At 49.7% G+C, this 24,016-nt stretch overlaps 7 protein-coding genes across 7 annotated transcripts; 4 read left to right on the top strand and 3 right to left on the bottom strand.

Moving 5' to 3' along the window:
* Positions 1-1,395: 1,395 nt before the first annotated feature.
* Positions 1,396-3,108, top strand: UA08_08253 (hypothetical protein; the record flags this gene model as incomplete). Its single annotated transcript, XM_020263156.1, has 3 exons — positions 1,396-1,627; positions 1,698-2,958; positions 3,081-3,108. 3 exons carry the CDS (start codon positions 1,396-1,398, stop codon positions 3,106-3,108), a joined length of 1,521 nt encoding a protein of 506 aa, XP_020116796.1.
* Positions 3,109-3,686: 578 nt separating this feature from the next.
* On the bottom strand, positions 3,687-10,443 carry UA08_08252 (hypothetical protein; the record flags this gene model as incomplete). The annotated part of the gene is made up of 6 exons (XM_020263155.1): positions 3,687-4,326; positions 4,390-7,885; positions 8,017-8,125; positions 8,227-8,246; positions 8,518-9,683; positions 9,740-10,443. 6 exons carry the CDS (start codon positions 10,441-10,443, stop codon positions 3,687-3,689), a joined length of 6,135 nt encoding a protein of 2,044 aa, XP_020116801.1.
* A 1,109-nt stretch (positions 10,444-11,552) lies between these two features.
* Positions 11,553-13,572, top strand: UA08_08251 (hypothetical protein; the record flags this gene model as incomplete). Its single annotated transcript, XM_020263154.1, has 7 exons — positions 11,553-11,714; positions 11,780-11,908; positions 11,967-12,141; positions 12,220-12,243; positions 12,300-12,371; positions 12,438-13,108; positions 13,162-13,572. 7 exons carry the CDS (start codon positions 11,553-11,555, stop codon positions 13,570-13,572), a joined length of 1,644 nt encoding a protein of 547 aa, XP_020116802.1.
* Positions 13,573-13,966: 394 nt separating this feature from the next.
* Positions 13,967-15,142, bottom strand: UA08_08250 (hypothetical protein; the record flags this gene model as incomplete). Its single annotated transcript, XM_020263153.1, has 3 exons — positions 13,967-14,278; positions 14,499-14,834; positions 14,909-15,142. The coding sequence occupies 3 exons, from the start codon at positions 15,140-15,142 to the stop codon at positions 13,967-13,969; spliced, it is 882 nt and encodes a 293-aa protein (XP_020116799.1).
* A 606-nt stretch (positions 15,143-15,748) lies between these two features.
* On the top strand, positions 15,749-16,198 carry UA08_08249 (hypothetical protein; the record flags this gene model as incomplete). The annotated part of the gene is made up of 2 exons (XM_020263152.1): positions 15,749-15,908; positions 16,170-16,198. The coding sequence occupies 2 exons, from the start codon at positions 15,749-15,751 to the stop codon at positions 16,196-16,198; spliced, it is 189 nt and encodes a 62-aa protein (XP_020116800.1).
* Positions 16,199-19,050: 2,852 nt separating this feature from the next.
* On the top strand, positions 19,051-19,299 carry UA08_08248 (hypothetical protein; the record flags this gene model as incomplete). The annotated part of the gene is made up of 1 exon (XM_020263151.1): positions 19,051-19,299. One exon carries the CDS (start codon positions 19,051-19,053, stop codon positions 19,297-19,299), a length of 249 nt encoding a protein of 82 aa, XP_020116611.1.
* Positions 19,300-20,993: 1,694 nt separating this feature from the next.
* UA08_08247 (hypothetical protein) lies at positions 20,994-23,030 on the bottom strand (the record flags this gene model as incomplete). The annotated part of the gene is made up of 6 exons (XM_020263150.1): positions 20,994-21,406; positions 21,459-21,652; positions 21,968-22,203; positions 22,272-22,556; positions 22,633-22,831; positions 22,903-23,030. 6 exons carry the CDS (start codon positions 23,028-23,030, stop codon positions 20,994-20,996), a joined length of 1,455 nt encoding a protein of 484 aa, XP_020116612.1.
* Positions 23,031-24,016: the final 986 nt, after the last annotated feature.

Here is a 24,016-nt window from a genome sequence, read left to right as displayed (position 1 = left end):
GTAGCTATAGAAAGTGCCTATAAACTTCGAAGCTGCATTTTGGAATATAGCGTTCAGTGTCACGTTATTCGGTGGAAGATAAAGGCAAGTATATTGTTTAGTAATGCTATTAAGCGCGGTCCATTGCTCTTGATGTAAGTAATCTACATCCAAGGAAGGGGCCTATATCAGATTGCTTCTTTGCCTCGTTGTCTGACGTTGATATCAAAGTTGAGCCGTCTTTCCTTTTCGGGCAAGACGAGCGGCGGCCGGAAATACTTTCCACCTTCTGTCGTCACCTCAACAGCAACAACTTCTTTCCTACTTTTCTGTTACGAATACTCTCTCGGGAAGTCGGTCCTTTCATTGACGTCTTGATGCATTGTTGATCATCATGATGTTCGGCTAATAGTCGAGAATCACCACGAGTTCCTAGAGTATTGTTTCAGGCACGAGAAGCTATACAATAGAGAATGCCTGATGCATTGCTAGTCAATACTTCGGGTCTCAGCCCGAGATATCGAATCTTTTCTACCGCCTCTGTCACCTTAATGTAGGCCAATTCCTCTTCTCGTACTTGAGTTTTCTCTCTAATATAAGCGCATTAGGCCGTCTATAAATAGATGACTTTTCAGACCTATATCACCTCAGGCGCATATCGTTGTCTCGTAAATCGTCATAGGTGGCTCTTCTCGACTTGAACCTTGGTTCTGACCCGCATGGCTTTAAACCCTACGGGCTCAAGGACTCCAACCAACATCGGATTTTTTGTCCCCAGGAATAAGACTGCAAAGAAGTTGGCCACTGATGACTCCCTGAGCGATCTCGGTGCGTATGGCCGATATAGTCCCTCACAGCTTTCACGCCCATCATGAATTCCGTGTGGCTTTGAGACACCTGATGGCAAAAAACGAGCATCTCCAGGAATCTGACAGGCTGTCAGCTCTCCAATCATGCTTGTCTGGGCTTATGCCTGCCCAATAACCATTAGAAGAGGATGGTTATGACGCTCGATTCATCGTCATCAAGAGTTCCCTCAACATCTGCTGTCTTGAAGGTCAGCCAAGGTCATATAATCCGCCTCCGTTGCTTCTACTTCCAAAAAAATTCTTTTTTCTGCCTTTCTAAGCTTATGTCGTTCATTTCTCCCACTTCATCGCCTTATTTCATTACAAAATTGGTTGATAGTGATCTACACAGTTCGGCGAACAAATTCATCTGCACTGTGCCTGTGACTTGCCTTGGGAAGGCATAGTGTTTTTTTGCCCAACTAGCACATTATCATACCACTTGGAAGAGGCAATTCTGGAAATAAGACTAATCGAACGAAACAAAGTTCCCTGTCTGCTCTATCCTCTCTATTACAGTTACCTGAGCTTAAAGAGGCCGCAGTTTCCCGCATTCGAATCTTCAATCATGAGAACTACTTTTGCTTCTGCAGCGTTTATAGCTACAGCAAACGCTCTAGTAGCTCGCGATACTCCGACATGTTGCTTTGGTCTGGCAGCAACTGGAAATGCCACTGGCGTGTTAGGGCAAATTGATGATGGCCAAGTCCGTATTGGCAGTGGCTTGCCTCCTGGTCAGTTTTGTATCGACCCTTCAGGAGCCATCAAGGATGGAAATGGACGCGGATGTTATCTTACTCGTGAGTCTCGCAATTTTAGCACGGACTGCTAGGAACATTTACTAATAATATTGATTTAAAATAACTCTAGCACCAACCTCACAGCTGCAGTGCGACGTAGGAGCAAACCCTATGCCAGGATTCACCATTGACTCCTCTGGGAAGATACATCATAATGCATCTACGAGCTTCGTAGCATGTCAGTCTGGTCAAAGTGACCAAATGAACATCTACACAAGCCCAGCTCCTTCAGATGTGACTGGATGTGAACCTATTGAGCTGCAAACAGACAAATGTCAGCCTCCTGGGGGACCACCTGCACCGCCTGGTCCGCCTGCACCCGCACCACCAAGTGTTCCTCCTACAGGGCCTGCACCACCAGCTAAGCCTGCAGGACCGCCAGCCCCGCCTCCAAGTGGACCAAGCCCTGCTCCTGCTCCTGCTCCTGCCCCTGCTCCTCCTGGTCATACTGTAGGTCCCGGTGGTCCTTCACCAAGTGGTCCAGCACCGCCAGCAGTTCCCAGCTCGCCAGCCGGTCCTAGCTCATGTCCTACTCCAGGACCTCAGGGCCCAGGTCCTGCAGGCAGCGGACAAGCTGGCCCAACCACATCAGGTGCTCCCAACGCGCCTTCAGGACACAGAACACCCAGCGCACCACATGGTAGTCCTACTGCACCAGGTCTTCCTCCATTCGCAAACTCCAGTGCCCCCGCACCCGCAGGCAATGGCACCGGTCCAACAGCACCTATTCCTACAGGCGCAATTTCTCCAACGGGCGGTGTCACGCCTGCCCCCGGAGCTGGGGGAGGAGGATGCGGTGGCGGGGGTAGCAGTGGAGGATGTCCTGGAGGAGGCGGAGGAGGAGCTGGTGCTGGTGGTGGCGGCCAAGCAGGCTGTGGCACAACCCTAGTCAACGGCAGCTACGAATTCCCTCATCTCATCATCCCCATCGACAGCTCCTCACCCTCCAAAGCACCTGGAACATCCTACAACGGCACAATCACATCCAGCATATCATCCATCTTCAACTTCGACTTTGGCCAAAACGTGACCAACAAGCAATGCTCTCTCGTATTCCTGTTCCCAACACAGGACCAGCTAGAGACTTCCGCGTTTTCATTCAAAGGTGATGGAGCAATCAAGTTCTCGCAACTGGAAGCACCGGCTAGTAACCAGACCTCATCCAGCAATGCGCCGGATGTCAAGGTTGACTACGGGGTGACCAATGTATCGCCCGGCCATTCATACACTATCACGAATTTTGCGTGTCCCGTTGGTGAGACTCTGGCATTTGAGTTGAAGAATGCTGGCAGTACGGATTTGAACTATTTTGAGGATTTTAATCCAGCTCCGTAAGCTTTCCCTCCCCCCCCTCCCGCCTCTCTCTCTCTCTCTCTCTCTGCGCGCGCGCGTGTGTGTGTGTGTGTGTGTGTGTGTGTGTGTGTGTGTAATATGTTTGCTGACTTTATCGCAGAATCGGCCTCTACATCACGACTTGCTAGTAATCAGGATTATCCGCAAGTCAACTAATCAGCTAATTGACTGGCGTGATATAAATCTGCATTCAAATTGTTCCTTTGAAGAAGGCGTGTTCCTAGAAAGCAGGTGAAGAGAGGAGGAGAGTAGAAAAGTTTGTTGATTTTAATGTCAAATAATCTTCACTTCCATACTATAATGATATTCAGTATACATGCTTTCATCGGATTCATAGCACATATACCTAAGTCTTATAGAAGGGACGACTTGAACAAGAAGAGATTCCATTCCTAATCAAACCAAAGAAAAGAATGTCCACCCTGATATACGTATATACAACAACACAACCTCGATATCCAAACCAAAGAACAAACCAACATGAAACGATTTATATAGGAATAGGGAAAAGAAATTATGACCGTATCACCAATTGCATAAACAGTACGACACGCGAATAGAGCGAAAACGATGGAATACTATACAACCGCACCAACAATCAAACCAAAAAAAAATCAATCTGAAATTAGACTAGGTATCATTCAAGACAAGAACAAACAAACAGAACAAAAAACACTAAGAACAGAATGAGAAGAGAGAGGTATAATTATGCTCGAGATAACGGACTTCCATATCTAGGCTTGAACGCTAATGTCTTGCGTCTCGCTGCCTCGAGTTTGGCGCGTAGTCCTGCGCCAGAGGATACATGTTCTTCCCCTCTTCTTACTGACGAGGAAGAGGCAGACGAGGTATAGGAAGAGAAAAGACCCTGGTTAGTCTGCTTGGGCGGGCAAGTTTGCTGCATCAGACCCGCGTTTTGCGATAAGAAGTACGGTGTTGCGGGGGACATGGTTGAGAAATCGAAATCGAAGTTGAAGTTGTATTCTGCGTTAGGGTCTGAGTCGTCGTTGTTGTTGTTACTGTTGTTAGACCGAGCCTTGCGGCTGGTGTTTGGTGTTTTGGGGACGTCGTTGCCTGGACTCATGCGTCGGAGGTCTTCCATTGTATCTTCCCAATCGGCGGGGAGGCGGGAGCGGCGGGTTGACGTGTTGTTGGTGCTATTGATCGAGGAAGATAGAGAGGAGGAGGATGACGATGATGACGATGATGAAGAAGACAGAGAGCCGTTTACATTAGATAATGCACGAGGTTGCATGCTCTTTCGTCGTTTGGCGCCTCCACGGGGTATGATGGTGCTGTCGACATGGTAATGTTCCTCGTCAATCCATTTATTTGCTCGTTCGCAACTGCTCAAACTGATTAGCATCATCTAAAAGAAGGAGAGAAAGAGAGAGTTTTGGGGTACATACTCAAGCACCCATCCAACACCAACACACTTCACCAAATCTCCTGCTTGTCTGACCTTCTCCATTGTACGCACTCCACCATCCTTGTAAACAACGTGCGTAATGCCGATTTTGCTAGTGTTCATCACCGGCTCGGTCCCATCCGCACCGGGCGACTGGCTAGATCGCGGATTCCATGACCATGACTTTACGCATTTCGCTCCCATTTGCGTAAGCAATTCGATGAAAATGCCACTGGCGTCTTCGCCTTCGGTGGTGTGCACATCCACAAACACAACAGCCCCGCGCAAGAACTGCTCAGACGCTCTCGGAGTTCGACGAGGAGTGGCAGTGGTACTAGTAGCAGACTTTGAAGGCGTAATCGGTGTTGGTGAGGGGGCTGCATACTCCCGTGTCTCAACTTCAGCCAAGGGGCTACGCTTGGTGCTGGAGGGAGAAGCCGAGGCAGAAGAAGATGCAGAACTCTTGCGACTTTTAGGGACCAGTTTGAAACGACTTGGGGAAGCCCTAATTGGCAATTGGATATCGTTTGACATAGACCTGGCCCGTTTGCGAGGATACTTGGTAGGCGATTCATCGGCTTCTGGTTTCAGTGGCACTTTTGAGACCGTGTGCACGGTACGGTGTGTATCTCGGTTGATTCGGACGGGGGTGATGGACATTGACAAGCGAGGGTTTGGCTTTTCTTGCAAGACTGCGCTTGATGCAGTAGTGTGCAAAGTAGTGGTAGTCAGATTGTTAAATTGAGTGCTGGTGCCAGACTCATCCTGAGACTGCCTGCCGAGAGTATCCGGCTCGTCGCCGTCCATAACGACAGAATTGGCAGACGAGTGTCTGGCAGCTAATGAGCGACGCATCGTCTGTATTTGGGTATATTTATTGCCTGAGGCTATTGGCTGCCTCGGATTTGATAGCTTGCTCGGAACAACAGGCGAGAAGATACTGCGCTCAGTCGTTCCTCTCCGCGTCTTTTCAGGACTGCTCGCCTTCCACGAACTCAGCTTGGAAGCCAGCGAGCTGAAAGTGTCATCAGCAGAGTCGGGCCGGGACTGCGGAAGAATGCTGTCGCGATGGGAGAATGTAGATTGGCGCCTGCTAGCTGGACTGTTGCCGTATTCGGAGTATGTATCTTCATTGCTGTTGTCTCGGAAGGACATTCTGAATGCGCGAGCAGGAGATATAGTGGGCGGTGTTGGAGCAGCAGGAGGAACCAGGCGGGGAGTTCCCTCGACAGATCTGCAATCACTGTCGTCAATCTCGTCGGCGGAAACTGCATCTCGCGGGTCTACAGATGAATGGGCTGAGGTTAGGGTCGTGTTGGAGCGAGGTGTTTCGACTTCAGGAACATCCTCATCTTGTTCTTCCTCGTCCTCTTCGTTCTCAGACTCGGCATACATCACAACATGGCCAGAATCCGAGACCATCTTGGTCGGCTCTTCAGCAACATCTTCAGCCGGCTCAGTCGTGGGATTCTCTTCCACATCTTGGCTAGCTACAGTGCCTGCAGCCTTATTCGGTGATCCGTTGTTCTCGCTAGACCCCAAAACTGCAATTGGGATATCTTCGTTTTCAGCAGCGTTTTCGACGTTGAAGGTTTCCTCCTCATGAACATCATCGGCGGCTAGAGCGTTATCTTCATTCAAAGAAAGCGGTTCATCATTGTCCATGACCACATCTTCATCTTCGTCTGTACTCTCACAGGGTTGCTGCGTGTTTTCAGAATCCTCCGCATTGGCATGCTCATACTCAACATCATTGTCAACCATAAGTTCAGCGAATTCTCCCACGATCTCAGCCTCGTCCCGCACATAGCGATCGTCGGCATCTGACTCGTCTTCATGATCTTCATCAATTTGATAGTCATTCTCCATTAGTTCAGGATCGTCAACAAATACATCATCACTGTTATTCGCATCCTTGACAGGCGTCGCATCTATAGAAAGCTCATCCTCACTAAGCTCGTTGCCGACTGGATAAGTTGCTTGAGACCTGCACTTGTTTGCAAAAGTGTCATCATCCATTTCCGTGTCAACGTCATTACCGAGATCTTGCACAGTGTGTGACTTGCTATTGTCCCTCTTTTGAAAGATAAACGGCGATTGAACCCGCTTAGCCGGACTCTGAAGAAGAGACAGCTTGGCGTTGAAAGGCGTTGACCCCAGTGGCTTCTCAGGGGAAGCAGCGGACATGAATGATGCTCCCAGATTACCGCCCTTCTTGGGGGATGCTTTGAGCGGAGAAAGCTTCTGTAGGAATGTGTTTGCGTCGGGGTTGCTAGACAACTTCGAGGCCGATGGGTGGCTAATGAATAGAGGACCACGTCGTGGTGTGTCTCTAATGGTTTCCTTGGATGTAGATGATGGAGGGCGACGTGCAGGACTTCCCATGAGCACTGCATCCCTAAGCGCCGATGGTGGCTGAAGTGTCTTCTGCATTGAAAGAGGGGAATTCTCGTCTGGACGAGCACTTGCTGTTGGTTTGACTGGCGTACTAGTCTGTCCGGGCAACATGATTCTCTTAACTGGAGAACTAAGACCGGTGTGCTGTTGTTCCTGGCTTTTAGTAGGCGATTTCTGAACGGCCAGTGAAAAAACAGTCTTCTCACCCGCAAGCTCATCCTCATCACCGGAACTTGGAGATAACGCTGACGATGCTTTGGCCAGTTGAGAAGCTTTCTTAGGAGAAAGTGGCTTCGGAGCTTGTGATTTTGGCGGACGACCTCTAGTCGCGTTTCCAGTCTTACGAACTGGGTTGGCCTTGAGCCCGGCAGATTTCTGAGATGCAGTTGGCTTCTTAACAGCACGCGTCGGCTGCCTCTGTTCTTCGGCGGAAGAATATCCATCCTCCGAATCAGCAAGGTCCGCAAAAGTGACTTTTTTCTTCTTTGCGGGATCCCCCAATGACCGTGTTTTTGCCAGACTCGACGCCGTAGAAGAAGCTGTGGTCACGTATATGGTCTTGTCGACTGCGGCAACTTTCTTAGAAGTAGCTGGTTTTCGGCCTCTGGTTGTCTTTTTTTCTGTGGCTCCTACTTCCTCCTGTTCATTAACCTTGGCTGTCCTTGGCCGTCCCCGGGTAGGTTTGGTAGGTGCGCTGGTGGCAGTCTTTGCTTTTGCTGGGGTTCGGCCAGTCTTCTTTGTGTGAACTTCCAAGTCGGCGAGTTCGTCATCGTCATCTTCCTCTGATTCATTGCCCCCTTGCACGACTGTCTTCGCCGCAGTCTTTCTTGGGGCACGACTGGTCGCTTTTCCTTTTGCCGTAGCATTTGTTGTAGACGCCTTCTTCGTACTCGTTGCAGCTACATCGAGGCTAAGGTCATCCTCGTCATCCTCCACATCTCCGTCATCGTTGTTCTTAGTCTTTGCTGTCGTTGCAACCTTCCCCTGCTTCCGGCCCCTCTTCGCAGGCTCTGTCTTCTTGACTTCTTTTTGCTCAACTCGCGGCCTCCCTCGCGTAGTCCTCTGCTGCGGGAGATCCGTCGCTGACACGCCGGGGATTACTGCGGCGCGTGCCATACTATTCTAGTCGACCTATCGTTGTGAAGGTGAGGGCATTCGTAGGGTCCGGATAACCATTTGTCGGTCGTCGTCGTAGTCACCAGTGCTGGGTGATATATTCCAGAACGCTTACTGACTCTCGAAACCGGTCGACGCTCAGGCCAGCTGGATTGGCTCTTGCTTATGCAGGCGAGTGTCGAATCCAGAATATGGCTTGAGGTCGCTGAGTTGCATGAGCGGCCCTTGAAAAGGTTAGGCGGAGCGTGTTTGTTGCGGTTCGCAGATCTTGCGCCGGTCGTCGGGGCAACGCCGGGTTCGGTCCTCAGGCCGCAACTCGGCGTACGCTAGTTACTTCTTGTATACCTACAGAAAATATAATGGCTATAGTTGATAGAACAAGGATGAGATGATAAAATAAACGAGCGGATCATTCTCTGATAACTAGACGGCTAATTAAGGCATCCATATATCATAAGCATGTCAATATACAGCCAAAATGACAGCAACGCCGGACCACAGAAAACCAATTCCATGCAAACATCACGTCGTATCCAGCGGAATAACTAACATAATTATTGCTATATAGTCAAAATGATCGTTGCCACACTCCCAACAGCCAGTATACCCGCCGTACTCGGCATCATCGACGCAAATCCCGTCGTCGCACTCGTCTTATATGCGGTCGAATACAAGCTTGGATAGTAAGCGCCCGGATCAGTGCTATTAACGGTTCCGTTCCAGCAGTACCGGTCAAAGCATGTGTTGCAGATGTCAGGCACGGTGGTTCCGGTCCTTTCAAACGAGCGGCTCAGCATCGCGCAGCCCACGCACATCGACCAGTCCTGATCGCGCGTGCTGTTCGCCTGCGTGGCCATGTCGTATGCGTTCATGATTATGGCGTCGCGCTCGGAGTTGTTTGTGGACAGCGTCAGGGTTGAGATGTTGGAATATGTCACGTAAGGGTAGTTGGGGAGGTAGACAACCAGCGGTCCCGGGCTCGAAGTTGTCAGGTTAGAGCTGTTGCAGCCAAAGAAGGTAGGCCGGGTGTTGAGGCCGAGGTTGACAAACGTGTTCTGGTCGGGGACGACAGGGAACGAAGTGCCGTTTCCGATGCCAGAGGAGTTTAGGCTGCGTTCGTAGGTGTACACAAGACTGGTTCCGTTGGGCCAGCTGTCAGTGGTATCGGCAGAGGCGTCCACGGCGAAAATCACGTCGACGTGACGCTCGGGCTGGATGAGAGGGTAGAAGGGGATGTTCTGGTCGTCCTCGCCACCGTCGACGAGGGTGAGGCTTTCAGCCTGGGCAACCAACCCGGAGTTGTCGGTGTAGTTGTAGAATGGGTTGACGTAGTCAGCAATATCATCCTCGTTCTCGCCGAGGTGTTCCAGGAGGTCTGTGATAAGGTCCTCGATGACGCTCGGCAGGTTGGAGGTATTTGCGTAAAGAATGAACTCGTTGAACAAAGTGGACGAGGTGCCAAAGACGAATCCTGCATTATCGAATCCGCGCACACAGCTCACGTCCTCGGGGAGAGTGCCGTTGTTGAATCGCGAGCCCAGATATTCCAATGGCGCAAATGCATAGACAGTCGGGTCCCAGGAGCCGAACTCAAAGGGATTGAATTCCATCACGGTGGAGTTGGCACCGACAATGGTCTCGTTGGGGCTTCGGAGGTCCGACACAACCAGCGGCATGGGGATGCTTCCGCTGGCGAAATTCTCGTCCAGCGCGATTGAAGACCATGTGTAGCTGGGGCCACCATCAGTGGCGTTGATGAACTGGAAGGACAGCATTCGCGCCCTGACTTGTTAGCTACATATATCCGATATGTTGTATACACACGGAAGACTACTTACCAGATATCTGTAAGAGTAATATTGTATCCTGCATTGGACTTGGAATGGACCTGGTCAGCGATAGTTTGGTAATATTCAGCGCTGTCCAGCAGTTGAAAGTGGCCTGTCGAAGGGCCCTCGAGGATTGACTGATCCAGCTGCCATGCCTCTCCCGATCCATCCGCCTGCAGGGCGCCAATAGTGGTAAAGTTGTTCACATAAATCGAAGCGAGCAACCAGCTCCCACCACTCAAACCCGCGACATAAGTTGCCGACTGCAACAAGCTGCCGAGTTGGCCGCTGGCTGTAGTATTCTCCGTGCGCGCATCAAAGGCCTTGATGGCTCCGCCGCCCGTCAACATGGCGCGGTAGCCACCCCCGGACGATGCAATAGCGACATTGGGCAGGTTGGAAGAATTTGTGTCGGCGAGATGGTTTATGTAGCTGAGAGCATCGAAGTCGGTGATGTTGACGTGCGAGAAGAAGTCGCGCATGCCTTGGGTGGTGTGGTTGCGGCGCAGCGCGAGCCACGATGTCTCGTTGGAAGAGAGGGATGCCGCGCTGCGGATGCTGGGTCGCTCTGCTGGGCAGGTGACGTTCGCTGGGGCATATCCATCTGGAGCATTTGGCAGGGCCCGCGGGACGACTCCATGGCCATCATCGTATGTAGTAGCGGTTACGCCCTGGATGCTTGACAGCAGGCCCGCGACAAGGGCGAGGCGCATGGTGGGCATTCTATCAGTTACAATTTATGTACTAGATAAAGATGCGAAGAGAATATATAAATGAATACAAGTACAAAAGCAAAATCAAAAACACAAGAGGGGAGGAGGCTGGACGAAGGGATACTTGAACTCGGCGGACGGAGTTTCTATCTACAAAATTCTTTCTTTTTTTAATTCTTTTTCAAGCAATCCTGATTTGGCAGATTGTGGCTGGGCTATGCTCGTGATGTCAGCGCCTAGTCCCGGTTAGTTAGTTACGAATACGAGATACGAGGTTATACCCTCAAGGCAACCAATCGGAAGCCACGGATGCTACCGAGCCCCGCTGTGGCTCAGCAGCACGCCCCCATCAGGCAGCAAAATACGGGGTAAAGCTGGCGTTTAGCGCGAACCGTTATTAGTATTAGTATCAACTAATTACTTCTACAGATTATTTTTAACTCTAGAGTAGTTATAGTAATTGATACAAAGGGTTTTGGGACATTATTATTATAAGTTTTGAGTCGCTCTGAGTGCAAGTCCCGATATAAACCTTTTCTTAGTACGTATAACGAATTTACTGTCTTATTCTAGAATGCCTAGTGTTTTTTTAGTAAATACTATAGAATCTAGCAGATAGATATAACTTAGAATTAACACTCTAATGGAGTTTCAAGACGTTTAAAGGGGATTGCTGTAGAATTACTATAAAGAATGTTGGCCCGAATGAACTTTTATTGAACCTATGCGAGAAAATCAGATTTTGGAACGGCCCCAGTGAGTCGATCAATTTGGAGCAATCTGACTAAATTTTAGAGCACTGAGATCTGTAGTCTGCCTACTGATCTAAGATTTTAGACTGGCCGAGTGAGATGATCATTTGGAGCAATGCGATCTGTATACAGCCTGTCATCTCCTTTTAGGGCTTCTCATGGCCGAACCCGAACCCGAGTCCGACCCCGGTTGACCGATTTGAATATCCCGACTGGATAACCGATTTGAATAACCTGATCAACGCTCAGGAGATTTATAAAAGGATTGTACTGATTATTGCGTTCACTTCAGTGTCATTCACACTCATTCAGTCTTTGCTAGTTCTGTTTTGCTTCACAAACAAACCTCAAGTCAGCATGTCCGACCACGACGCAGAGAGCTTCACGCCATTGCAAACACAAACACCTGGGAATGAGGCCGGTGACAGCTATGTATACGGCCTCAAGCGATGGCTGGTCACGCTGTCCGTGACGCTGGTCATGTTTTTGACATTACTTGACACGACCATCATCGTGACGGTATACAGCTTGCTCACTTCACCCAACCCCCATGAATCAATCAATCGTTAATCGGGTGTATATAGGCTATCCCGGAGATTACTACCCAGTTCAGTTCCTTGTCTGATGTCGGCTGGTATGGCAGTGCATACCTAATAGCCAGTTGCTCTCTGCAGCCCATGACAGGCAAGATGTTTTCCCGTTTCAGCTTGAAGGTATATGGATAGACATTCCCATCCACGTCGTTGAATCCGCTAACGTGTTGATTGTCAGTACACATTCATCGCCTTCCTGGCTATCTTCGAAGCTGGCTCAGCCATTTGTGGAGCAGCTCACTCGTCCAACATGCTCATTGCTGGACGGACAGTTGCCGGGCTGGGAGGATCAGGGCTGCGAAATGGAGCGCTCACGATCATGTCGGCGTCGATTCCTTTGGAAGAGAGGCCTCGTAAGTCGTCTCCTTGTTTTTTTTTTTTTTCAAAATTTAAGTGCGAACCGGAACCTGAATCTAATATGAATGGAACAGCTCATTTTGGGGCCGCCATGGGTAGTAAGTCGACCGTCTGTAACTGATTTGATGTTCTGTTTTTTTCTCATCATATACAGTCGCCATGTTGGGTGCCGTTGCAGGCCCTTTGATCGGAGGCGCATTCACTACTTCTGTCAGCTGGCGATGGTGTAGGTCAAACCATCCCAAATTCCTTGGTTCTTTGGTCTAGTCTCACACATTTTTGTTTTTTACAGGTTTCTACATCAACCTCCCCATCGGCGGCCTCGCAGCCCTCCTCCTTGTATTAGTCCACATCCCTGACAGCAACAGAGACAAGCAACCCAAAACCCTCTCCAGCATCCTCTCAACTCTACCCAAACTTGACCCCGTCGGCTTCTTCCTTTTCGTGCCCGTCGCAGTCATGCTCCTCATGGCCCTCGAATGGGGCGGATCAGAATACGCCTGGAACGGCGCGACCATCATCGGCCTCTTCTGCGGGGCCGGCGCCATGGCCATCGTTTTCTTCCTTTGGGAATACTACGTTGGCGACGACGCAATGATCCCGTTCTCGCTGATCCGACACCGCACCGTCTGGTCCTCATGTCTCGTCATGTGGTTCCTGTTCGGCGCCATGATGGTGTACTCCTACTACGTGCCCATCTGGTTCCAGGCCGTGAAGGGCGTGACATCTCTCCAAAGCGGCGTGGATCTACTGCCGCTCATACTCAGCCAGATTGTTGCGTCGATTATGTCCGGAGGCTTGGTGCGGAGAGTCGGATACTATTTGCCGTTTGTCGTCGCCTGTGGCATTCTGTTGACCATCTCGGCTGGCCTAATGTCCACGTTTCAGGTGGACACGCCGACTGGGAAGTGGATTGGGTACCAGATCCTCGGCGGCTTTGGGCAGGGTCTTGGATTGCAGATGGTATGCCTCCCTTTTTCCCTTTTACCCCTCAGATCTCAAGCTGACTTGATTAGCCCTACATCGCCGTCCAAAACGCCCTCCCCGAGGCCAACAACAGCGTCGCGCTCGCGCTGCTGGTCTTCATGCAGAACTTTGGCGGCGCCATCCTGCTTGCCATTGCGGAGACCGTATTCTCCTCACAACTCGTCTCCGACATGGGCAAATACGCGCCCGATGCCTCGGCCGCCGCAGTCGAGGCGGCGGGCGCGTCGGGCTTCAGAGAGGTAGTCCCGGCGGCGCAGATAGGTGCAGTCCTCAAGGCGTACAATGCGGCGTTGACGACGGAGTTTTACCTGGCTATTGGTTGTACGGGGGCGATGCTGTTGGTCTGCTGGGGGATGGGGTGGAAGAATATTGCGACGGCGGAAAAGGACAAGGCGGAGAGTAAGCAGCACCAGCTTGAGGATCGGAAGACCGTTGAGTAGATAGATATGAATGTTTTCTGTTTGTTTGCTTCTAGTTTGTTATAAACTTATGTATATAAAAAGAAGCTTTAATAAAAGAAGATAATAAAATGTGAAAAATATTTGTACAAATTTAGTTAAAAAAGTAGTTTTTGAAGCTTTCATATTCAAAAAGGGTTAAAAACTTAAAATTAGTTAGTGTATAGGCTAAAAAATGCGCCGCTTGGCGAAGCATCTGAGATTCCGAGATAATAATTCAAAGACACCGAAAAGATCGCTAACACAAAGACAGCAAAACGCCAGGAGATCTCTCGTACCGCCAATCACGACATGAAATGTATATGCTGGAAGAAAATGGCCGATGAAAAGACGAAAAGAAAAGAAGAAAACAACAAAAAGCAAAGCAAAAACATTCCTACCACGCAGCATGGCCACCGTCCATGCGCAGGTCGCTGCCCGTCATGAAGCTGCTGGCATCACTGATCAAAAACACGGTGGCGCCGCGGTATTCCTCTGGGCGCGACAGCCGGCCCAGCATGTTCTGCTTGGGCCACTCCTCGCGGCGCTCGGGGAACTGCACAAACAGATTCTCGACCATCTGGGTGACGATGTAGCCGGGGCTGATGGTGTTGACGCGGATGTTGTACTGCCCCCACTCGGCGGCGAGGTTGCGCCCAAGCTGAAGGACACCGGCCTTGGAGGCGTTGTAGGCGGCGCAGATGAGGCCCTGGTCATCAGGTTAGTATGATACGCCGTGCTATGTCATGAAAGGAAACGCGTGGCAACAGGGATTTATTGAGTTGGGCTAGTATGCAATATAGCGTATACCCCGCAAACAGGAAAAAAAACAAAGGCATATGACATGGGGTATGCCAATCACAACCTGGAAATCCAGGCAGACCCAAAAGAATCAAAAACAAACGCGGCGAACAAGAGCCAGTGCTCACCTTATTGGCAATCGTTCCGCTCATGCTGGCAATCATGACAATGCTGCCCCCGTTGCCAAAGCGAATCATCTGCTTGGCGGCGGCCTGAGCGGTCATAAACGCGCCAGTAATGTTGACTTCCATCATGAGGTTGGAGTCCTTGGCCGTGTATTCGAGAGCCGGCGTCTCCTGCTGGATGCCAGCGGCGGCCACGAGACCGTCCAGGCGGCCCTCGGCATTGGCGATGGCCTCGACGACGCTGTTGAGCAGCTCGGTGTCGCGCACGTCGATGCGGCGGTATTCGAGCTTGGTGCCGAGTGTCGTGGCCTTGGTTTGGATGCGGGCAAAGTCTTCGGACTGGTACAGTTCATTCGGATTAGCATTTGGGCCTTCTGGACTGAGACTGAACGGAGCAGCAAGAAACTACATACTGGCTCAGGCAATCTGTCAAGAGCGTAGACAATGGCGCCAGCTTCGATCAGCGCCTCGGCCTCGACCAATCCCAGACCACGGCCGGCGCCGGAGACAAGAACCACCTTGTCTGTGAGGGCGAACTCTGGCAGACGGTTCTTGGTGCCCAAGTAGACAGCAGAAGGGTCTGCTGGGTCAGCAGGGCCACGGACGGGCTTGTGGGAGGTGGCGATGGTCTCGATGTTGATAGACATTCTGGTTTCTGGCGAGGGAGAGAGACAGAGATTAGAGATTAGGACTAAGAGATATAGACAGATGCAAGAAGAGAGAAGATGGATGTTCAATTGACTACAACCCCGTTCCATGGATGTCATGGCTCCTTTATATACTCTCTCCGCCATCCCTACAGTGGAACCGACAAAATTGTCCAGACCCATCAAGAACAGTAATCCATGCGCCAGCAATGCTCATGTGAACTGAAAAAAAAAAGGGCAATAATAATGATGATGATAAAAAAAGAAACTTCCGCACGGAGTACTCCGTGGCACAGCGGCAGGCGGAAAGAGGATTGATTGCACTCGGCATAGTTACCCCCATTTTTTTTTTTTTTTTTTTACTCCAGCAGTTTCTAATAGCTGTAGCTGGAGGGCAGCACATGACCGCTTTCTAGACGCATCCAGCCCGTTTCATTATTGGCGATTGGGGGATGGGGGTGTTTTTTTTTGCGGGGTGTTTTCCTTTATCCCTATCTCCTTGGCTAGCTCTGTCTTGAATTTTTCCTACGTATGATAATACACTCGTACAAAAGAATGGTTGATATCATCGTTACATCTTGTCGTCCTCTTTTGAATGGATACAGTATGCCTAATGGCAACAGTGTCGCACGCAAAAGAATCGTCCCCAGCGTCGGAACGACCAAAGAGGAAAGCCGGCGCCACGATGGATACTGTACTGTATCGATTATCCGCAAATGCCACAGAGCCACCGTTGAACAGGCTAGCAAGTTTACAGCTGTTCGACGTGAGTCTCTGGCTAATCTATGCACAGTTAGTTAGTTTCGTGTAAGCAGCAGCTTCTCGCATATCAGAATCTGAAGCAAGTCTAGATCGAGCCCGCCGTCGCGGTTCTCCAGCGGGGCAGTCACGTGTACTATACTGCATTATTGCATGGTTATATAGATATGCATTATCCCTTGACTCAACTATCCCTGCAAATGATATGTCAATAATAGATTGCTACTTATGGCTGAGAAATAACTAACCAACATATAAAATACAATAGGCTGCGGAATGATCAAGGGTGTCACCTGACAGTGTTACGATCAGGGCTGGACATGTAGGCTGCATGTACTGTGTGGTAAGGGATGGGAATGAAGGAGAGTAAGCTTAAACAAAATTCCGCATTGGTATTCTACTCTTGCCCTTCAATGTCCACTTTTTTCCATCAATTTCCCCATCCTCCGGACTGCGGAAAAAAAAGTACGCATGTACCGGAATTTCCTACTTGATCCTAGCCGGATATGTGGACCTTCTCTATTATTATATACTGCAGCAGTTATACATCTAGAGGCCATTGTTGTTTGCCAATCATGGCCCCGGCATTATCGGCGTATTCAGTCTAGATCTGGCATCTAAAGTTACTAGAAGATTCTCACTTACCTAGGTATGTTGTATCTGTGTTGTGCGACACGTCAGGCCGACCTACATACATACTTACTCTCTCTATACTACGGAGGTACTCCGTAGTATAATCGCCCTACCCGAGAATAAAATCAATCCCAACTAAACGACGGACTGAAGATATAAGCTAGTTAAGCTAACAGATTCTGATGCTCGGCTGACCTGCTCTGGCCCACTGACAAGTGTACCTGTTTCGTGCGAGTGGGAGCCCAGACCTGTTCCTGTCCTGTATATGTGTTCTCAGGGGATTTGGCGGTCTGCTATCTGCCTCGACACGAGAAGGTCTTGCTTGCATCGAGCTTCGACGGGCCTCTCTTTTCTGGCTGGCATGCCCAGAAGACACTGCTGATCAATTATCGTCTCCATACATTACCAATATTTACATACAGACTCTCTACTCCCTACCCTCCGTACTGACAGAAGACTACCGGTAAATTCACTTTCATACAATAGAGATATGGACATCAGTGGCGTAATCCGAATTGAATCACATGGACATTGATTTTTTTTTATGCTATCCCATACGTATATGCACGTCCCAGTTTAGAGTCCGTGGCAGATTGGTAGATCCTGGCTCTTTTCCCTACAGAGCTAGCTAGGTACCTGCATGCGCATGACCCACATAGTGTGTCTGATATTCATAATCAACCGAATTTTCGTGTGCTAGTTTTGGTTGAAATGGACCTGAATGTACAGAATACTGGTGGTTTATGCCCGGAGGGAAGGGAGATTCCGCATTGGGAAATATTCTAGACCTTGAGTAATTTAATCCTACTTAGACATGCTACATACTACATACTCGTAGCTACGTTATTTATGGTGTACCTATAGCCATGTCTACGGAGTACATTATATGGCACATAGTAAACGTCGTGCAAAACCACATATCCGCAAACAGCGCGGGTATCAGAACCACCGTTTTATAGCCCTGACACACGGCTTTCTCCGTATGGAAATTCCTTATAAGTAAATAGGAGTACTATAGGACCAAAGCATTTCTACTTGTAACTACCCGTCTAGCTTTACTTTGTAGAAAAGCTGTCTTGTAGAGATGGGTATTGAACGTGGCATGTAACACAAACGAAATAATATTCTAGAATGAAGACAACAACTGCATAAAAGACCGGGCATAAACATTATCTCTTCTATTTGCAGCTCTTCCCTGCGTAAAAGAAGTCAACAATGAAAGTGATAAGGAGTTAGGGCAAAGTCTTTTAATCAATCATGGCCTCCACCGACAAGAAACTAACACGAGGAAAGAAAAGATAAAGTAAGTCCCTGTTTTACACAAGAGTCTTTGACTTTGCATTTAAAACCCGGCAAGGAATATTACTACACAAAGGCGTGAGACGTGTATGAGAGATATTATTCTAGCAAAACAAACAAGCAACCGCCCATAGATTCCCACGACATTCCCAGGTTCCCAGATCTGCTCGAGTCAACGGAGTTTTCTCAACCCACATTGTGTTTCTAGGCGAGCTCATCTCTTGCGGATTTTTTGTCTACCTAGTGCCCATCCACCTAGGTAGATTGCTCGTTGGAACGCCATACATTCCAAGCCAGAACGCGAAAAAAAGTTTTTCACTGAAACCAACCTTCAACTACTCAGATCGCGCTGCTCTGAAATTCTTCGAGCTCACAGTATCTCGTTAGGGGGTGGACTGGAGCTGACATATCGAAAACACCGAAACGCCAGCACCACTGCATCCGCACCTCGTGTAATCTTCTATTGCCAATATGACAAAGACAGCGGCAGTGACAGCACAGCATGGGCAGAAGCTGTGACAGAGATTTACGCGGAAATTCTGTCTCTGGCTGAGCCAGGCGCAGAAGAACAAATTGGCGTGGAACTCTTGGACAGTCAATACATAGCCGCATGCCATTTCTGTGAGCCCCCCATCTGACAGTGCGAGGAAAGTCAATCCTGGAAACGTTTCTATTAAATTCCTCCTTTTCCCCGGATCAATACGTGCGGCCTACCAAGCCAGGCTGCCCTGTGAGTATTCAGGGTAATTTGTCTGCTCCTGCGGGGACATTGGGTGGTTATGGTGTCACGAAAGCACCAGAAGATAACAAAGTCACCACGTTCGCGGTCACAAATGCACATGTGGCACTCCCCGGTGAGTCTTCGAATACAAGATCTCTTTGTAGACTGTACTGACTGGTTAGCAGTCAAGGACAAAGTGACGTTCAATGTGAGAACGTCTCAGGACAGGGAGATCATCAACATCCAATCTCCACCTCCAGCGCAATGCCACGACGACGAGGGTTTGCTGCAGGAAACCATCGCAAAGCTCCAAGCCAGCATATTCGAAAAGCGAAGAAATTCTTGAAGGCTTCCCTCGCCCAGAGCCTTGAGGGCTATTTAAGCAGAGGTCGACGTGACGCCAGAGAAGTAAATCATTATCTCGAATTAGTTCAAGGCGGACCGTTTTCTTGGACTAGTGAAAGCAGCTACGTTCGGTACTAGGGACTACGACAAGATGTCAGCATCAAAGCTGATGATGGATGTTGCACTGATACATGCCGAAAGTTCAGTGCTGAAAGGAGACTTGAGCAAGTCGGCTTGGGAAGTTGAGGGACTAGGAGATCCGAATGATGCCGACCATCATAGCAAAGTAGTTGTGACACCTGATGGCTGCAGCGGTGGATACAAGAAGGGTATTGTCAGCGATTTCAGAGCTGATGTTAACCTGGACGTGGACTTTGGTTTGGACAATGGAGCAATGTAGCTCTCTGCGTGGGCCGTTACCAATCCTACGTCTGGCACCAGCCCTTTCTGCAAGCCTGGTGACTCGTATTTGCTGCGGCTGGACTGAGCCTTGACGGCAATGATAACAAGCAGAGATTAAATCACTGACAGGAGAAGAGATGGTGTGGCCCAAGAAGCGTTCCGAGCGCATGCCGGTATGGCAAACCGGCTACGACGTTGGCGTACCGGAAGCAGAGTGAGATTTTCCTTTTGTTAGAAGCGTAAAGCCCTGAAGATTTCTTTTCGGTTTTAAGTCTTTCCAACTCCAAGACCTGTCAAGTAGTCGTCAGAAATCTTGGTCTAGATTAATCAAGCCATTCATTTCCTGAAGATACCGCAGGAGCTTGTCTGAGACAATCCAAGATATATCACGGCCCCCGTACCTGTATTTCCAAGCTTACAGATATATATACGAGCTAGTTAGCTAGTCAAGTGGATTGCATGAATATTCAACTCATCGGCAGTCCACCGCGGCCGCGGTACGAACGGCATTACCGGACCGAGTGTTAGTTTCATGTCGATGATCCATATTAACAATAATAATTATGGGGAGACGGAGGAACGAGCAGTCGATCACACTTTTGGGCGGTAGTTAGTACTTTTTCTTTGCTTAGACTAACTCCCTAGTTAGTTACGTTGCTTGATACGTGTTCTCTCATTTATTTCCGCATATGGCAATACCGAGCTCGACTCACGACTCCGTTTTTGCTCGCTGGCTAGGATGCCTGCATACGACGTGCCCCATGAACCTAGCGAGATAGTAGAGAACTGACATTGAATCAGGTAGACGATCAGAAGGGCAAAAAGTCCGTTTTTTTCTCCGCTACTTTTTCTATCACTAGACTGATATTGCCTGCTGAGCGGCGCGATCAAGGGCTGTGACCGTACTCGAGTATTTTCTACTTTCGCCACCATCTTTTAATAAAACGGGCATGATTTGTCTGTCACATGAAAACTTGACCAACATGAATGAATGCCGTGTCTATACACCGATCGTTGTCCTCGCTTTGAATGGTTGGTAGTCGTTACCGACCCAGGTGTATGAAGAGAGAGTGAGCCGGGCGACAGAGCGCAGAATTGTAGTTTCTACTAACTCATGAGGTACACGAGTGTGGCAATAGAAGGGTACATTGTAGGATCTCGTATATATTTCATATGTTTTCGTCTCTTCGATCGCGCATACAGAGACAATTCTGCGCAAAACGAGAAACTCCAAAAAGCGTGGCCAGTCTCCTTCAAATATAGCAGTATTGAAGAGTTAGCATATCTTGCGCTCGATACTTTTTGTCTGGCGCCTTATCCTTCCATACCATGTTGTTGGTTTCAAGTGTTCTACAATACTTCGAGTTATCTTCTCACACATTCCAAAGCCAGGTTCACCTAGATATGTGTTGTCATCTAATTCTCTTCATTCATCGAGAAAATAGAAGATTTAAACCGTCTGCCTGATGGGAGCACCTAGATTAGGTATATTTCGAACATGTCGACACGCTTTTGATAAAGCAACAGTAGTATACAAGTATCCGTTTCCTCCGAGCATATGTGGAACCCCCCCGACTGGTTCTCGCGAGAAATAACCGACATAGCCAAATTGATGTACATCATAGAACATCATGAACCAGCAAGTCCAAAGCTTTAGGTTTCCAACAAACCCCATATATACCAATCACCCACCTAACCAGCCTCGCTAACAACACCTTTCTCCCCAAGTCTCCCAACAACCCCCTTCTTCAGTCGCAACAATCGCTCAATATCCCCAGCTGCCAGTCCCTGCCTATCCCGCATCGACAAAACCTGACGGATAGTCATTGCATCTAGAAACTCCCGTCCTTGGTGGCTCTGTCGTCCAAGGGAATCGAGTTCTTCTTCCGCGGCTTTTGCGATCCGCTCTCGAGACGAAAGCACCAGAAGCGCGGGATTATTATTCGCATCGGGGAAGACTGATATTCTCTGTTGATTTTGCGGTTGAATATTGTTATTATTAATATTGAAAGTACTCGAATTCGACAAAGTTGGATTCGGCGTCACCGGTCCGATGGAGCGTAGAGAGGCGGCGAAATGAGGGTCGCGAGCATCGAGGTCGATTGCTAGGAAACTGTTTAGCACTGAACAAGAATAAACGCTTATTTAAGGATTCACCCTCAGAACGTAACGACGAGGCCTGCTCATTCGAATGGTAGGTTGGCCCAGATGTGGCGCTGCTCGACTGTTTTTGCGGCGGCGCTTTTGTCGTGCCCGGCGACGCTTTCTTGGGGTATTGGCGACGAGAGGCCGCGGCGGCTGCTGATCGCGCAGGCTTGGATGCAGAGGTGCCCATTTTGGTTTGTTTTATTCTATGATATTTTGCGTTTTATATTCAGTGGCATTTGCATTTAAATGATAAATGATGAAGTGGAAGCTTGGTTAAATCTAGCCCGGCGGGTACTAGCGCTGTACAGTCTGTGACGTCAAATTACGGGCGGCCAGGTGCAAAAATGGAAATGCATTGCTAAAAAAGGGAATATGCGTAATTTTCATACATAAAACTACATTGACGAAGTCCAGACCTTTTAACTGCGCTAATATATGACACATGAAAGACCCTGAATGAGCCTCGAAAGCCTACGGGGAAAGCATCTCTCTACAGCACTGACAGAACCAGAGCTTACCGCAGGCCAGCTAGTCGTCGCTCTTGGACCTCGCTCAACGCGCGGCTCCCGCTCAGGAAAGCAATAGCACCAACTGCGATAGAAGCCGGAAGCATCTGGAAAAGGGACCAGGTGGTATAGTACAGGAAAAAGATTCCCTCCAAACCAACAACCGACGCCACGAACACAATGTGAGGGATCGGAGCGGATTTCAGGGCGACAGGGAGGTGGTTGAAGTTCACGTCCAAGAGCATCCACTGTAATTAGTAATTCCTAATTAGTACACAATGTCCTGAACGCGGAAGCTTTGAAAGGGGAAACGCACCGCTGCAGCCAATATCGGAATCGTCACCAATGTCGCCAGCAGGAAGATCAAGGTGATCAGAGCTGGAGGGCTCTTGGGGCCTGCCTTGAAGATGTGGTGTATCTCAGGCTGCTTTCCGTATCTTTCCACAGAATCAGACGCGGCTGGCGCATTGGCCTCGCCGCTGATTGCTAACTGGAAGGCGAGATTGCGATAGGGTTGAGAGGCTCCGAACGAGCCAATCACAATTTCTGCGTCGACAGGTTCTGAAGCGGCCAAGAATTGTACGGGGATGTCTTTGTGAGTCTGGCGCATGGAAAAATATATTGGGTCAGTATTCAAGCACTGGTGTAGTACTGTCCGAGCGGCGTATGCAACTGACCAGTTCCACCTTGGACTTGCCATTGTCTTTGACGCTGAAAGGATAAGCGACGTCCAGGCCGGAGCTGGGGTCTTTCAGCAGTAAAAAGGCTTGATGGGGTCGTTTTGCGCTGCTTCCTTCCTGCGCCGTGAGCAGAAGCTTGAGGGAATCCGAAGCGCCGAGCGAAATGGCCGTGGACAGAGGCGTGTTTTCCTTCAGGCTGCGTTCCAATTAGCAGAAATCCTACAAAAAAGCGTGCAGCAATGGACCGTAGACGGCTGCGTTTCCTACCTTTCTTTGATGCTCGCTGGCGCAGACTTGGAGTGAACTGACACGGTGGCATCAGCGAAGCCCCATGAGGCCGCGTACACAGAGGGCGCGGCGAGCGCGAGCAGGCTCGTGTACTGGAGCAGGCGCATTGTGCAGGCGTGCGTGAAGGAGATAAAAACACAAAAAAGCCGGTATGGCAACTAGACAAACAACAGCAGCAGTGTAGGGAGAAGACAAGAGACAGCGTGCAAGGTGGACGGGCGCCCAGGGAAAATTGGGGCAAGCGGCGTCCAGTGACCGTTTCTGCCGTTCGGAGCAAGCCCTAATTGCCTGTTCTGCTGATCTCGCCGAAAAACATCCTCGTTTTCTTTCGCTCGACACTCGCAACGCCCGCGCCGCTCGCAACTCGCCCTGGTAACCCGCTGCGAAGCATCCAGTCCCATCTGCCGATTGTGTGCTCGTCATTGCGATAAATTTTCCTTCGCCGTCGCCCTGCCACCGACCGTCCGACGCCCTTCATCCTTCCGAGCCCTCCCGCAACCTGCCAGGCCTTTGACGCCAACGCAACGAGCGATCTACACAAAGCACTGGTGGAAGACACCTGGTGCTCCCCCGTACGCCCGCCGACTGTTCAGGGAAAGTGGTTGATACCGTATGTGATGCCTGATAGTACGAGTGTTTGTTGCTTTTTTCGGTCGGGCTCATGGCCACGGCCCCGAATGTGCAAAGACCAGAGTTCTTGTTGGATTACGTGCAAGTTGCTTGGGTATGCTAACCTGAGCATGCTGCTCTACTTCGATTTAGATCCCATCAGACGTTCCCTTGGTCGCTGTGTCGCCGTTCCTGTGCCATCGGATTTTCCTGCGCTGTCACTAGCGCTGACCATCCCAAACCCTAGACCCTAACTCGCCGGACATCGACCTGCCACCACGCTGAATCAAAGAACCACCCGCTGGGCATGGGTTTTCAGCCTTCCCCATTCTGAGATACATGGAAGGGCCTGCTGCTTTGACTGATTCTGGACGTGCGTTGCCTTTTTTTCTTCTGATGTGCCCCAAACCCCGCTGCTCACTGCCTAAGGACGACACACTAACAGCATGGCAGTCATACAGCCAGCACTCGTCACCGCCGACCT

Source organism: Talaromyces atroroseus (genome assembly GCF_001907595.1).
Source record: "Talaromyces atroroseus strain IBT 11181 chromosome Unknown scaffold_13, whole genome shotgun sequence".
In the NCBI taxonomy this organism is placed as follows: domain Eukaryota; kingdom Fungi; phylum Ascomycota; class Eurotiomycetes; order Eurotiales; family Trichocomaceae; genus Talaromyces; species Talaromyces atroroseus.
The sequence above is the reverse complement of the archived record's forward strand: the minus strand, read 5'-3'. Positions and strand labels throughout refer to the sequence as shown.